Source organism: Tauraco erythrolophus, chromosome 2 (genome assembly GCF_009769465.1).
Source record: "Tauraco erythrolophus isolate bTauEry1 chromosome 2, bTauEry1.pri, whole genome shotgun sequence".
NCBI lineage: Eukaryota > Metazoa > Chordata > Aves > Musophagiformes > Musophagidae > Tauraco > Tauraco erythrolophus.
This window is the reverse complement of record NC_141466.1, coordinates 22489234-22503603: the sequence shown is the minus strand read 5'-3', so window position 1 is coordinate 22503603 and position 14370 is coordinate 22489234. Positions and strand designations below refer to the sequence as shown.

The window sequence follows — 14370 nt, the reverse complement described above, 5'->3', positions numbered from 1 at the left end:
TCCGCCAGCCTCCAGTCCAGCGGAACTTCCCCAGTGAGCCAAGACCGCCCAAAATAAATAAATAAAATCTGAAAAAAAAACAGCACCAGGTAAGCAGCCTAGACAGATCAGCTGGTGAACTCAGGATATACATGTATTAGCACTTAGTGTAGGAAAACTTGAATGGATCCACAGCAAACAGTTCGTGCTGAGGACCTGAACCTTAAAGTTTATGTGTTTAGAGGGTTTGCTATGCCTGAGCTTATTTAGACCATTTAGACTCTTCAGACCATTTAGGTCTTGCAGATCTAATTAGATGTTCATCCATTAGCATTTGGTAAATTTTTGTATGATGTTTTTCTGTTTAGTTTCACCTGGCAAGAACTCAGTTTGCATTCTCTGAAGCAAAAGTATGACAAGCAGGGACGATCAGATTAATTTTAAAAATAAAAACCAATCAACCTACCCTAGGGTCCCTAAAAAAAGGTTATGCAAATGCATCATCTACCCCAACATGTGCAGCTACTTATCAAAAACACATGCTGATGAGCCATTGCTGTGTATTTTTACATACTATTTCAGTAATAGATTCTAATTTTATATACATTTTGACATGAGATTCTAATTATTACAGTCCTCTCAGTTAACCTCAATAAGCTCAAGTTCCTTCCTTGTGCATTTGCTTATGTCCATTCATACACTTTGACAATGCCCTCTCAAATGCTGCTTCCATGACAATTTAGATTGTCTAGCAGAAGGTGTCCCCACCCGTGGCAGAGGGGTTGGAACTAGGTGATCTTTAAGGTCTCTTCCAATCCAAACCATTCTATGATAAATCACAGTAAGATGAATAAAATCCTGGGGAAAAAATAATAAACCACCCACAAAGACACACAAACTTGTCACATTCAGATTCTGGTAAAAATATTAAAATTTAATAATACCTTTTGAGCATACAATTATGTCAAGGAAAGAATAAAGGCATTCAAACAATGGATATAGGTCTTAAATAATATTTACAAATTCTAAACTGCAAGTTGACTATAAAGTCACAAGTACTTTAAATATTTAGTAGAATATAGTGTAAATTCTAATATAAATTAGATATCAACTTCATCTGTTTTTTTTTCCAGTGACAACAGGCTAATCTTTACATATTATATACATTAAAATACTAAAAAGTTATAAAATTTTATTTGTTACTATGCAAAGAAATGGAAAATACATCAGATCTGTCTTACTGTACAATATCCAAATTGAACTTTCTATAGTATTCTCTGCAAAAATAAGTGGCACTTTCACATGCACCAAGGCATAAAGTACAAGTCTGTCCATTAGTAGTATGCCATCTGAGTGCAAAGTAAAACGCAAATGTCATTCAACCATATAGTTGAAATCAAAAGTAAACCGTGGAGAAACATTTGACAAAACTTTCTGGTTCAGACTGAAGTAATAATGAAAAGCATGTAAACTGATTTCCATACAGATCTGTCATTTTAAAGAAATGAAAATACAGCATATCGAGAAGTTTGTTGTGACAGCATCCAAGTTACTTTGACAACATATAATGGAGGAAAAGCTGATGATCCTGCACGAAACCTGAAGCCCAGCCCTGCCAATAGGCTGCAGCATCTAAGTTGCTTTTCTATTGACAGTTTCCAAAATTACTTCTGCCACTCTGAATTGCGCATCAGTAGTCAGATGAGTTTTCTAGACCTCATTATGCCATTGTGTAACCATAGCTTCCACAGTGCAATGCCACAAGAAGCCTGTCCTTAAGGATTTCTTTACTTGGGTATTCAGGTAACTTGAGCATGTTGATACTGAAAACAAAAGGGGGGGGAAAAAAATATAAAAATCACATGACAGTTCAGCAAGTAACCCAACAATAAAGTTTTCTGATGGAAAACACTGAAGATGTCACATTTATGGAAGAAAACTAACCTATACTGCATTACAGTACCATTGACCATTTGAATATACTGCAGGAAATTAAGAGGTTTTTCCACTTCAGTAAATTGTAACACAATAATTTAACTTCAATATTCTGTTATTGATCCCACTGCCTTTAGTTAAGCAAAACGAAGTAGCAAACATAATGTAACACCATCTCTGTTAAACTCCACCATTTTCATGTCAGGCAGTGAATACTTCACAAACTGTCCAAATTTTTTTTTTTGTCCTTTTAATGAAAATACTTGAAAGAACAGTACTTTTGACTATAACTGACATGACAAAGTTCCATTTTTAAGATATTTCAATAAGACTAGTTAACATACCATGTGCTTGATGTTGGTAAAAGATTGGCAGTATATGGCACAGCAGCAATTGTAAAATTTTGCAACCCACTGCCACCCATTATATGGGCAAAGCCACCATGAGGCACCCTGGAACTGAGAAAATTCACAGAAATTTGATCATTACTAGAACGTTACAAGCCAAAAAATATAATCTTTACACTTCAAATACCTCTTACTGCTACATGTGGCCAGTCAATAATCCTTTAATCAAGGTTCCCCGCCCTTCTTACCCATATCAAAATTCTCATTGCCTAAATGCTTTTGATTACAATATTGAATAATGCATTTATCCATTTACCTTAGGCACCAAATTGTTTCAATGATATTTAAGAGAATTCTGTTTGCAAAGAGGACTCATTTCTACAACCAGTTTTTATAACATAATGTTATCCCCGTTTAGACAAACACCTATGGTTGTTTATATTTAACATTTAAGAAATACTGCATCGTAAAAACGTTTATTTTCCGATTACTATCCATGGGACAACTGACCAAAGTGTCCTTGACACATCTTTTCATTTACTACTTTAGACCAAATATTTCAACTAATAAAACTGTTATCACCCAGTGACAATCTATGGCAAAACCAGAACACAAGAAAAAAATACATCACTAGCATCTTCAGGAATGCATTCTCACTTAATCATATTACTCATTTTTTTTTCCTTTTACCAATATATCATTCAAGGATTACTCAAGGTGTAAACAGACAATAGCCCTGGAGTCTTCAGAGTCCCTCTCTATAATGTGAAACTGACAAAGAGAGTAAAATTTAGCTATTTTTGTAACATCAACTGAAGTTTGTAGGCATTACAAGGTAACATGTTGTTAGCACAGGCCTCACCCCCCAAAAAAAACCAGAAAAAAACAAAAGATCAACACAAAACAAAACAAAAAACTAAAAAAACCAAACCTATAATGAAAGGATAAGGACTAAAGAAGTTGAATGAGAACCAGCAATGCATCTTTGCATCGAAGAAGGGCAGCAGCCTCTTGGGCTGCATCAGGAAGAATGTCATCAGCAGGTCGAGGGAAGTGATCCTTTCCCTGTACTATGTACAGAAACATCTGGGGTCCAACTCCAAGCTCCGCACTACAGGAGTGACAGAGACATACTGCAGCCAGTTGAGCAAAGGGCCACAAAGACAGTAAGAGATCGGAGCACCCAACACAGGAGAAGAGCGAGCTGGGACTGTTCAGCCTGGAGAAGAGAAGGCTCAAGGGAGGCTAAGCAATGTATACAAATACCTGAAGGGAGGAATAAATAAGATGGGGTGCAAGTCTCAAGATGGAGCATCCAGTGGTGCCCAGTGACAGGACAGGTGGCAATGGGCACAAATTGAAATCCAGGAAATTCCCACTTAAACACCAGAAAACCTATTTTACTGTGAAGTGGTCAAACACTGGAAGAAGTTGCCCAGAGAAGTTGAGGTGTCAGCACCCCCAGAGACAGTCAAAACCTGTCTGGGCAAGACCTTAAGCATCCAGCTCTAGCTGACCCTGCACTGAGCATGGGTTTGGTCTAGACAATCTCCAGAGGTCTCTTCCAGTCTCGCCTATTCTGTGATTTTGTAGCTAGCAAAGAAAGAATCTGATAAAACAAAACAAGCCTTCCATAAAATACGTAAGAGCTGTTAGAATTTTGGATTACAGGTACTTACATTAAAAACAATGCTCCCTTATTCACAAAATCAAAGTGACTGTAAAAAACAGGAGCAAGAATGGGAAAAGAATGAAGTAACATTTCTACTCACAGCAAAACTACTCGGCAAAAATGCAAGAGAGTAACGGTTGCTACTGCCAAACATGAAGGAGCTAAGACAGAGCTCGCAGTAATACTTTTTAAACGCACCTTTAAGAGTTACCTATAGTATCCAACACATAAATCTGTATCACCTAGCTTAACAGCAGCAATGTTGGGCATATAGTTCTAGCACTGGTATATAAGGCAACCACTACAGAGGGAAGTACTGGTTATTTGCAGCATACTATTTCTGACATACAAATGGAATTGTGCTCACAGCCACCGTTCAGAACAGTCGTAAAAATTTTACAGCAGTACTCTTTTTATACCATGGTTTGGGCTCACATTTCTAATACAGTGCTGCCTCCCCTGCAGTGACTTTTTTTTTCCCATCCAATGAACCAAGAGAATTCCACATTCAAATTAGCAATAAAACACAGAATTAACTGTTGAAAATTTCTCATTCAGTCCACTATTATCTAAAAGGTTTTTTTACAGTCTAACTTATTAAAATATTTTTCATACAACAGGTCAAAAATCATATAGTATGATCAGGGCTCTGAACATTTAAAAGTAACAGGTAGCTGCCAATTTATGCCTCCAAGAATGAGGTTTCCCCCCCCCCCCCAAGCAAAACACTGTCAATATAGTAAAGAAAGCCTTCCAAATATGAGCAAATATCACAAGATCTTACCTCTCTTACTGCATGTGTAAATAGCCTTCAGCAAGAGCAACAATACTATTTCATAGCTTTGGAAATTTCAATACTACTAAAATGTTTAAGTTTACATCTGAATCCTAACTTTTCTACCTATTTTCCCCACTTACAGTTTTGCATAAATGTAAACTGAAAATAGTGTAGAATAGATACTTTTAAGCCAGTTCCCTTATGTTTAGTTTTACTTTTAAAAGGTAGTCATAGATATCTATCACATTTATAAAAACGCTGAATTTCCCTTAAAATAGCATATAGCTTATTACTCAACTGAAACTATAGTCTCCTTGGAAATTGAACAGCAATCCTGATACCTGCAGAATATCAATAAAGTAGAATTTATCATAAGCTGTCAACGTTTATCTCCAACTGTTAACTAAAAAAACCTGATCAAAAGTTGCTAATGGATAATTAAAAATAATTTAGCCAAATATTATAAACACCAAACAGATTGGGGAGTGGGGGAAGTAAAAGCATGTGGAATCGTCAATACAATCTCAAACAGCTGTCTCCAGAAAAAAAGTAGTGCATAAGTAAACTTTCAGATCCCTGACACGAGGCACAATAATATTTAGGCTTTTTCTTCAGTGTGCTAAGGCCTCCAAACACATAGAACCTGCTATTCAGTATTGCTCACAACAATTACTTTACTGTTAGAAGATGTCTCAAAATTGGTATTAATGATGAATGCAATAGTATCTCCATTGAAACTACCAAAGCAAGACTTCATTACATTGAAGAGAAAAAAAAGGGAGAAGAACGAGGGAAGAAGACAAAAAGCAAAGTTTAAGAAATACTTAGTGCCGTGGGTTAGGCCGGTCCAGCAACTGAACCCCACAGAGCCGATCACTCCCCCTCCCCCAGCCCCAGGAATGAGGGAGAGAATTAAAGGATAAATGGGAAGCCCGTGGGTTGAGATAAGAACAATTTAATACAGATGATTTAATACACAGTGTAGATGCTCATCACCCCCTCTTATCCGCAGCCCATCTTGTCCCGAAACTGCAATCCCAGAAGAACACGAGGTCCTGAAATAGAGGGGGGGGGGGGGAGGGGGAGGGAGAGAGAGAGAGGGGGGGAGAGAGAGAGAGAGAGAGAGAGAGGGGGGGGGGAGAGAGAGAGAGAGAGAGAGAGAGAGAGAGAGAGAGAGAGAGAGAGAGAGAGAGAGAGAGAGAGAGAGAGAGAGAGAGAGATAGTACTCCAAGAGTGGGAGTACTGGGAGAGAGAGAAAAAAAGGCAATAGAGCAAAAGCATAGCAAGCGCAAAAGCCCTTCCTTCTGGCTGTCCCTCACTTTTATACTGGGCATGACGCTGCATGATATGGAATACTAATTGGCCAGTTTGGCCCTCAATCTTAAGTTCCACCACAAGTCACAAGGGGAATTGTGGACCCCTTATCCCACCGTGCTTCTGCACTCCGGCACACTGAAAAGTCCTCGGCCAACCACAAACATCAGTGCGCTATCAGCATTCTTCTCAGAGTGAGCCTCTGAGTAAAACCAAAACACGGAGCTCTTCTAGCTGCTAAAAAGAAGAGCTAACTCTGTCCCAGCTAAAACCAGGACACTTAGAGAAACACTGAAGACATAACCATAAATATAATTGTTTTCTTTAATTTGCTAAATTAATTTCATGCTCTTTGATTGGAAAGAAAGAATAGTACCACTTCACACACACACACAAAAAAAATCAAGTAAGTGAATATGCAGAAGGGAAATGGAAAAAACAATGAAAATTTTGAATGCAACCTGCCAACCAGTACACACAGAAACAAATTCTTCACTGAGGAAATGTGACACCAGAAAAAGATTACGATTTGAAATCAGGTATGCTTTTAGCGTACAGTTTTACTTGAGATACTGGCCTGTACCAGACTAACTGGTGCTTTAGCTCACGGACAACTCAACATTTAAATCTTCTATGCCCAGAAACTAGGACTGTCTGGGGATTTATGTGCAAAAATGTCAGCTGCATACTGTTATTAGAGGTGAGTTTCAAAAGTTAAGTTTTTATGCAAAAATATACCTATTATATTTTAATCACTGAAGAAAAAATGCAAGGGGTTCTTACTAGCTGATACAGAAAAAAACTACGCAATGTGTTTTTTAATTCTAGCCCACAGTTCTTAAGAGATACCAAAAATTTCTTTCCTACTAACAAGAAATAGGTAAGAACAAGTCAGTATGTGATTTGTAACCAAAATGAATGGTGCTCAAGCACGTATTAATCAGACAACATAACTGTTTACCTGATAGAAAGCGTTTCTTAGAATCTAGTAGATTATCCCAAATGCCATGAAAATAGTGAATGCCACTTCGGTATCACTTGAAATGTTTTAAGAAGCATTTGAAACATGACCTTACATCTTAAAGATCCTTATTTGCCATCTAGATTTAGAAATGGACTAGTCCACTAAAAATGAAAGACCAGCAGCTGATGTGCAACAGATGTGCAGTTAGAACTGCAGGAATCATTTCTGCAGAGGACAAAAAGAAAAGATTGATGTGCACAGAACTGGCTTCTTAAATTGTCTGTGATCCCTAAAAACAATGAAATTCATAATAAATCAAGTGAAACTAATAGAATTTGAAGACCTTGTAATTTGATGGTACATCCGTGACTCTGAAATTCCTTGGTATAAAAGACAAGGTTTGATGATCTTAATTTGTATTTTACCATTGCTTAACCACAAAACTTATAAATAAAAGGTCAACTACTCTACTAATCCTAGAATACGAACAGAACATCAAATTAAGAAGGTGGTACGATCTCTACCCGCCATCAGAAAAAGACATGGATTACACAGCTTAGGTGTCACATATACGTCTATGGATTCACTTTGCAAAACGTCTGTATACACAAACTCAGCAACTTACCCTGTTCACAAGGGCATTTATTGCTCACAACTTTCCCCCACTGCCCCCAAACCATAAAGGAAACAAAAGTGGCTTTTCCTGAAGAACACCAAGGATTTAGGAGAGAAATCCTATATAGATCAAACATGGTCTCGCATAAGGTTACATCTTCACTTGATCGCTGCACTAATGTTAAATTTCAACTCAGCTTTTAGGAGAAGGATGTTCTGTTTACACTGACTGAAGTGATACCTAGTTATCTAATATATTAAAGCCTATATTGATTACTAGAGAAGCCAAGAGCCACATAAATATGCAACAGGAAGAATATAAAGCTCAGTTAAATTCACTACTGCCTTGTTAAAAATTGCCTGGGACAGCAACTTAACTATACAAAGGCCTCTCGCAAATTAGTCAAGTATAATAAATAAGTAATCAATCATTTTGCTGGCAATACAGGCAGCAAAAGCATTAACACATGCTTTGTCTACTTTGATCAACATATGGAACAACCAAAGTCTGCAAAACAGTTTCCAGTTAGATGATCTTGTATGGCAATCTGAAGTCTCTTGACTTATTTAAGAGCATCCAAACAATATACTTGTTGTTACAGAAGAGCTTCTCACCTGCCAGTAACAAACTGTAATAGCAATACTCTCTCTTCCTGAGATAGTTCTTCCACAACGTCCCAGAACCACTAAATGAAAAATAAGTTAGTTTGTATTTTTCATTAAGCACTTGCAGTACTTGAAGAGACAATAGTAAAACAATGAATTGAATATTTGTGTTTGTTACTTAAATGAGAGAAATTTTCATACGAAATTCATGCATAACTAAGTCACTTAATATAAGACTATAGTATAAAAAAAACACTCCACAAATTTCAGCTAAAACAAGCTTCCATAAACACATACAGAAAACGACGACAACAACAAAAGCACCTTTTTTTCGGATTAAAATGCAACAGTCTACATTATTAAAAAACACTTTACCTGTATAACTTGGTCTCCTCTCTCATAGCCACTGGTATATTCTGTATTTTTTAACCAATCATTCACATCAATTTCTGGCATACCAGACAACAAAAGCTCCTTCAGAAGAAGCACAGAGATTGTGATTAGTCTTCCTGACTAACCATTAATTTCAAGAGTTTATGTTATTTTAAAAAGTAATGCTTTAAAGAAGTATAAAAATTACAGTGCTTTTTCTGTTTAGTTGCAACCTTATGGAACCTGTGACTAAATTTTAATACAAGAAGATTTCCAGATTCAGGTAACTTCATATGATCTGTTTAAATTTAAGCACACAATATGAAGAGGTAGAAAATATTGCCAAAGAACCTAAAAGAAAAAAAAGCTCTGAGTTTTGGCATGACTTGAGACAATACTTGAGACACCTTGGTTACAGAAGATCAAACCACCACAAAAACATATTGGAATTTGATTCTGTAACTCAGAAAAGTAAAGACAATAGACAACATCTCCTCACTCTTAAAAAACTTCTGTACTCCTGAAAGAAAATATGAAAAAGTTTAAAGGCCACAACATGCTGATTCCATTTTGAAATTTCAATTTAAGGCATCTGTCACATTCCAGGAAGTTGATCATTCTAAGTAATCAAGATAAGCAGGAATACACATATTGAGATCCTCACTAATAGATGTCCAGGAAACAAAACCAGAGTGAAAGATACAAAATATTTATTTTGTGGGTACTGAGCTTTACTTCTACGTCATTACACTACTGATGAAGTATGCTGAACAAAGTATTTTTAAAAAAGTATAGGCATTTCTGCTTACCAGTTCGTATTCATCAAAAAGCTGGATCAAAGACGGTGGAATGAACGTATGGAAGCCTTGTAAAAAGGCATTTATCTGAGGCTGAATGGCTCGTGTCATTCTAAGCTCTGTGACAAGCTGGACATACTCAGCCTGCAATGCAGAAAATGACATTAAGATATACAAGAGCAAAAACACACAGTGCTCATGCAAACCCTCACATGCACGCAAACGCAGTCCTCAATACATTACAAATCTCATCTACTCTAAGACGTTAAGGGTCCCTACGTACTTTTCACGCACAGAAGCAACCCAGAATGACTCAGAAGGCCCCTCGGGTTCAGAGCGTCTTCTGCTCTTCCCCCTTCCTTCCTTCCTTCCAAAGACAATTCCCAAACAGAAGCGTCTAAATCATAACACAGTCAAAAAGCAGGGACTTCGACTAAGATAAGGGAAGTGAATAAAACTTAATTGTTCATGCCTGCATCTAATACAACCACCGTTATGATCATCTAAGGACATAAACAATACAATATTTGTAAAGAAGAATATTCTATTAAGCAAACTGACATAGCTCAGGAAAAGGGTAAACTTCTGAAGGAGTATTCGTGAGCCAAAAAGCTTTCTTGCTTTTCTCCTATCTCTGGAAATTAACAAAATGTATTACTTATCCCTGTAAGCTTTGTTGTCTTAATAAAAATTTCAATTTTTAAGAAAGTCTTGAAAATCTGTTTTTAAAAAAGGGGGGGGGGGGAGCAAAACAAACAACAGAAAAGCATTTATACCATAACCATGTGAATAGCCAATATCATGGTTTCCATGCTTTTTTTTGCCCTTTTAGGGTTCCCTTCAGAAGACGCCTGTTAGAAAAGGAATCCACCAGAACTTTGCTTTGTTGAAAACACAAAAGCCTAGGAGGCGGTTAATGGAGGTTTAGGTTTTTAGAATGAGACAGGCAAAAGTGCCTACATTAAAGCTGTATAAACATCTCATCTACCCTGACAAAACTATGCAAGTCTAATAAAGCTTCTTTACTCAGGAAAAGAGATCTCTACTTGAGAACAAAATTTATTCCTAGATTATTTAAGGTATTCAGTTTCCAAGTAATGCTTTGACTTCCTAAATGTGTTTTTTAATAATGAAATCACGAAACCTACCTCCCAATTAAACCATCTAAACTATCACCTTCCTTCAAGACTATAATCTTACAAAAATACTACCTTGATTTTTAATTTTAGAAAACATTAATCCAAACTTTTAGGTTCTGAACCTGCACAAAGTAACCTTTTTCTTCCATTTCAGGAAAGCAGAACAAAGTATGAAATATTTCAAAACATAATAATATTTTTCAAAGGCAGTTCCTTACATTCACAGAAGTATAGAAGGGTTGTCATTTGCTTTGCAGTTGGAAGATACTTCTAAACACACTACCACCATTTTATTAGTGAGAAGACAAATAATTTGTGAAGCGCTATGAAGAAGAGGAACATTACCTAATCATATCTTCCACTGCAGAGCTGTTCCCAAAAATCTAGTTTCAATCTAATAATCTCCCTAGGTTGCTTCTACTGTCAGTGGAACTGAAGACATCTCCCTTCTCTAAGGAATTAGAGGGGTAGCCAAAGGAGATTAACTGCAGTAGACAAAAGTCAGCCTCTGTGAATACATTTTATAATCTCTAGGAAGAAATCAGAAACTTCAGCAATATGAGGATCAGAAGTAGTGTTAATACTGGTCTTCAATGATCAGAAATACTTGTTTTACATCTTGTGACTTGCCGTTACATAAATTAGGCTGTTCAGAAAACAAGGCTGTAGAAAGAAAAATTCACAATCTTATTTTTAAAAAATCCATTAGAAAAAATACAATAAACATTTTCTGCATTACAAAAATATTTACATTGAACACTTGCATTACGAGAGAAAACAGTTGCTGTGCTTTAGGTGTAACAAATGTTTTAAACAGCCTTGAACAGCTGAGCATACTATCAGCACTAGTGCATGCTGAAAGACCTGCACCACAGAATTTACATAATATATGCCAGTAAAAAAAAAACGGTCAATTTGTTTTTCCCTCTGTTCACTTCATTTTATTCCATCTCAGAAGCCTTAGGAGCATATTACAAAACAGAAATATCTACATAATTTCAGATCTACATATGCATTCCTACATAGTACATAAAAGGTATAATCCAATCTTCTTTTAAGAGTGGAGATTTGATTGAACACACATGAAACAGGTAACACAGGCATCACAAATACGATGACAAAGTCTATTTTGGGTGAGGGGTTGTTCTGTATTTTCCTTTGAGGTAAATCAAGCACAGATCACGCTTCCCTGATTTCACAACCTCATATACTGTGAGTTGAGGATCAATGTTCATTATGATGTTCAGATTCAGAGAGCAGCACCATTCCAAAGCTGTTTTAAAAAAATATGTAATTTTTTTACTGCCAAACAGCACAGGCAGCTCACAGACAGACAAGGCCTGGAAGGACAGAGAAAGCCATACAATTGTGGAGATTTGCATCATTTTCTAAAATAGTGTATGGTCAAACTTTGCCTAGCTCTAATTTTATTATTTTTTCCTAAAAAGTATCTAGAAAGCTGCAAAAACATACAAAGCAAAAAACAAAGAGAAATGCATAGCATGGACACTGGAGAAAGCCTGACTTTTCCCTTTGAAATCTCTCATTACCATGACAAAAGACAGTTGAACCACTACCGTAACCAACACTTCAGTTGGAGCTATATGGACGATTCAGCTGCAAGACTGGAACATTTGCTTGGTATGGTCCCACAACCATTTACCTATTACACAGCTGACACAAAAAAATTCCCTCCTTCAAAGAAAATAGCTTTTTACAAACAGCTATTACTACTGCTCCTCAATAGGGCATTTACTCTCTTTTATTTTGGTTTTCAACAAGAGATCGATTGTTTGGGCGATTTCAAGGTGGGAGTGTTTTGGTTTTGGCATGGGTTTTCTTGTTGGTTTGCTGGTTTGGTTGTATTTTTTCCAAGGAATAAAGATTCACACATAAGTTCGTTTTTTAAAAAAACGCTATCCTGTAAATGGGTAATCTGCTAGTGTGCATACACAGCAAATTCTTTAAAAGCTGAGTTTTCTTCTCCCAGAGGTATAGCAAATACAATGAGTTTTAAACAGCAATCTCTATTCCTCAGGTAAGGGCAGAAAAAAAAAAGATCTCTCATGTAGGAAAAAAAAAGGTGTTTTATAAAGTAAAGCAGACACTTTCCTGTTTAACCTGTTAGAACTGCTAAGCTAAAATATACTGTCAAACCACATTGCATTAAAGAAATTGGGAAAAAAAAAATCCCTAAACACTACTAAAACACAGATCTACAATTTTCAAAAACTTGGCTCACCACTGTCAAAATCAGCGAACAGGAGGCAATGCCATTTTACAGATGTTTGTTGCAGCTTCAAATTCAAAAATCAATTAATATTAACAGTTTCAAAGCTACCAGAACAGTCACCTGTTTCTTACCACCTTTCAAATAAAAGCTATGAAAACTCCTGTCCCCCTCTGCCACAGCTGAGGAAGGCCGATGAGCTAGAATGGATGTATCTGTTCTACACACGTTCAACCACTCTTCTTAGTCTGTGCCCCAAGTCAGAAGCTAACAGAGCAGCATAAACTGCTGATGACCGAGGATATCCTCTTGTGGGCAAACTTCTAATTTCATGCTAACTGATAACAGTTTTTAAATAGTTGTTATGAAACCACAATTTTTGTCAACTATATCTATTTTATATGTTGAGAAGCTACAACTGCCCAGAAACAAGAATCTACATCCTTGCTTTCTCTGATAGGTAATAAAGAAATTAATCATCCACTGCCTTCACAATCAGACTTGTTTTACTATCTGTATTCTTTCATAAATTACTACATTGCAGGAAACAGTGCAGAAACAGACTAATAATATGTATTCCCGTTACTAGAATGACACTCTGCCTTAATGAAAATGAGGATTAGGCATACAAGAAGCCAGTGCTAACTGCTCCAACATAAACTAAAATTTTGTTAGAACAAATGCTGACACCAAGTGGCCATTTACCAAGACAGCAGCTCTCTATGCAACTGGTAGAGCTGAATGAATACTCGGTACACAAAGTTTAGGCTTGCTTAACACAAACAAAAACCAAAACACAAAGCAGACATAAGGATCAAGAGTCAATGACAAAAAATTGCAGGTCCATCCATGGTACTTCTGCAGTTACTCAAAACTATCTAGTGAGTAACTGCAGAATTCAATTAGACTGATGTCATAGAATCATAGAATGGTTAGGGTTGGAAGGGACCTCAAAGATCATCTAGTTCCAACCCCCCTGCCATGGGCAGGGAAATCCTCCACTACACCAGGTTGCCCAAAGCCTCATCCAACCTGGCCTTGAACACCTCCAGGGATGGGGCATCCACAACTTCTCTGGGCAATCTTAATTTTTAGATTATTTTCAAAATTTGGCTGTCTTTTCCTATATTAGATTTTGAACTAATGCTGCAGAGAACTCAGGGACTTTCCAAGCTGTTAAAGTAAATTAAAAAGGTAGATTTTTTTCCATACACAATGAGTGACTCACAAATGGCCAAAAAAATATTCCTGCAGCTTTTCACTCTGTCAATTATCCATATGTTACCACAGAGCAATCCAGTGCCATGGACTGCCCTAGCAGGCTGTGCACTTTGCGCCCTTACCTTCAATTTCACTTTTAGCAATTGCAACTGTTTTACCTGCCTGGTATATATACCCACGACTTAGCTTTAGGAATATTTGTAACTTTTAACATAAACCCTTCATTTAAAGTTGATCTATTTTCCTTCCAAAAGTTCCATCAGAAAGAAAAAACCTCAGGCCTGAACACTTACAGAGATTTTAAATAGTACTATTTCTATAACATGACAAGCTAGAAAAAGGGGAAGAACGTTGGCAAATTTTTTGCTTATTTCCTTCAAAACAGGTATACCTTTTATGCT

At 36.7% G+C, this 14370-nt stretch overlaps 1 protein-coding gene across 6 annotated transcripts in view; it reads right to left on the bottom strand.

Annotated features, from left to right (window-relative positions):
- Nucleotides 1-1096: 1096 nt before the first annotated feature.
- The window catches only part of HACE1 (HECT domain and ankyrin repeat containing E3 ubiquitin protein ligase 1), a 50205-nt gene continuing 36931 nt past the window's right edge, over nucleotides 1097-14370 (bottom strand). For all 6 annotated transcript variants that reach the window (XM_086608157.1, XM_086608154.1, XM_086608155.1 and 3 more), the window contains 5 exons: nucleotides 9392-9523; nucleotides 8586-8684; nucleotides 8220-8290; nucleotides 2259-2372; nucleotides 1097-1802 (listed from right to left, as the gene is read on the bottom strand). In XM_086608157.1, the coding sequence (XP_086464283.1) occupies nucleotides 1700-1802; nucleotides 2259-2372; nucleotides 8220-8290; nucleotides 8586-8684; nucleotides 9392-9523 (519 nt within the window). In that variant the 3' untranslated portion in view covers nucleotides 1097-1699. The remainder of the gene's footprint in view (nucleotides 1803-2258; nucleotides 2373-8219; nucleotides 8291-8585; nucleotides 8685-9391; nucleotides 9524-14370) is intronic.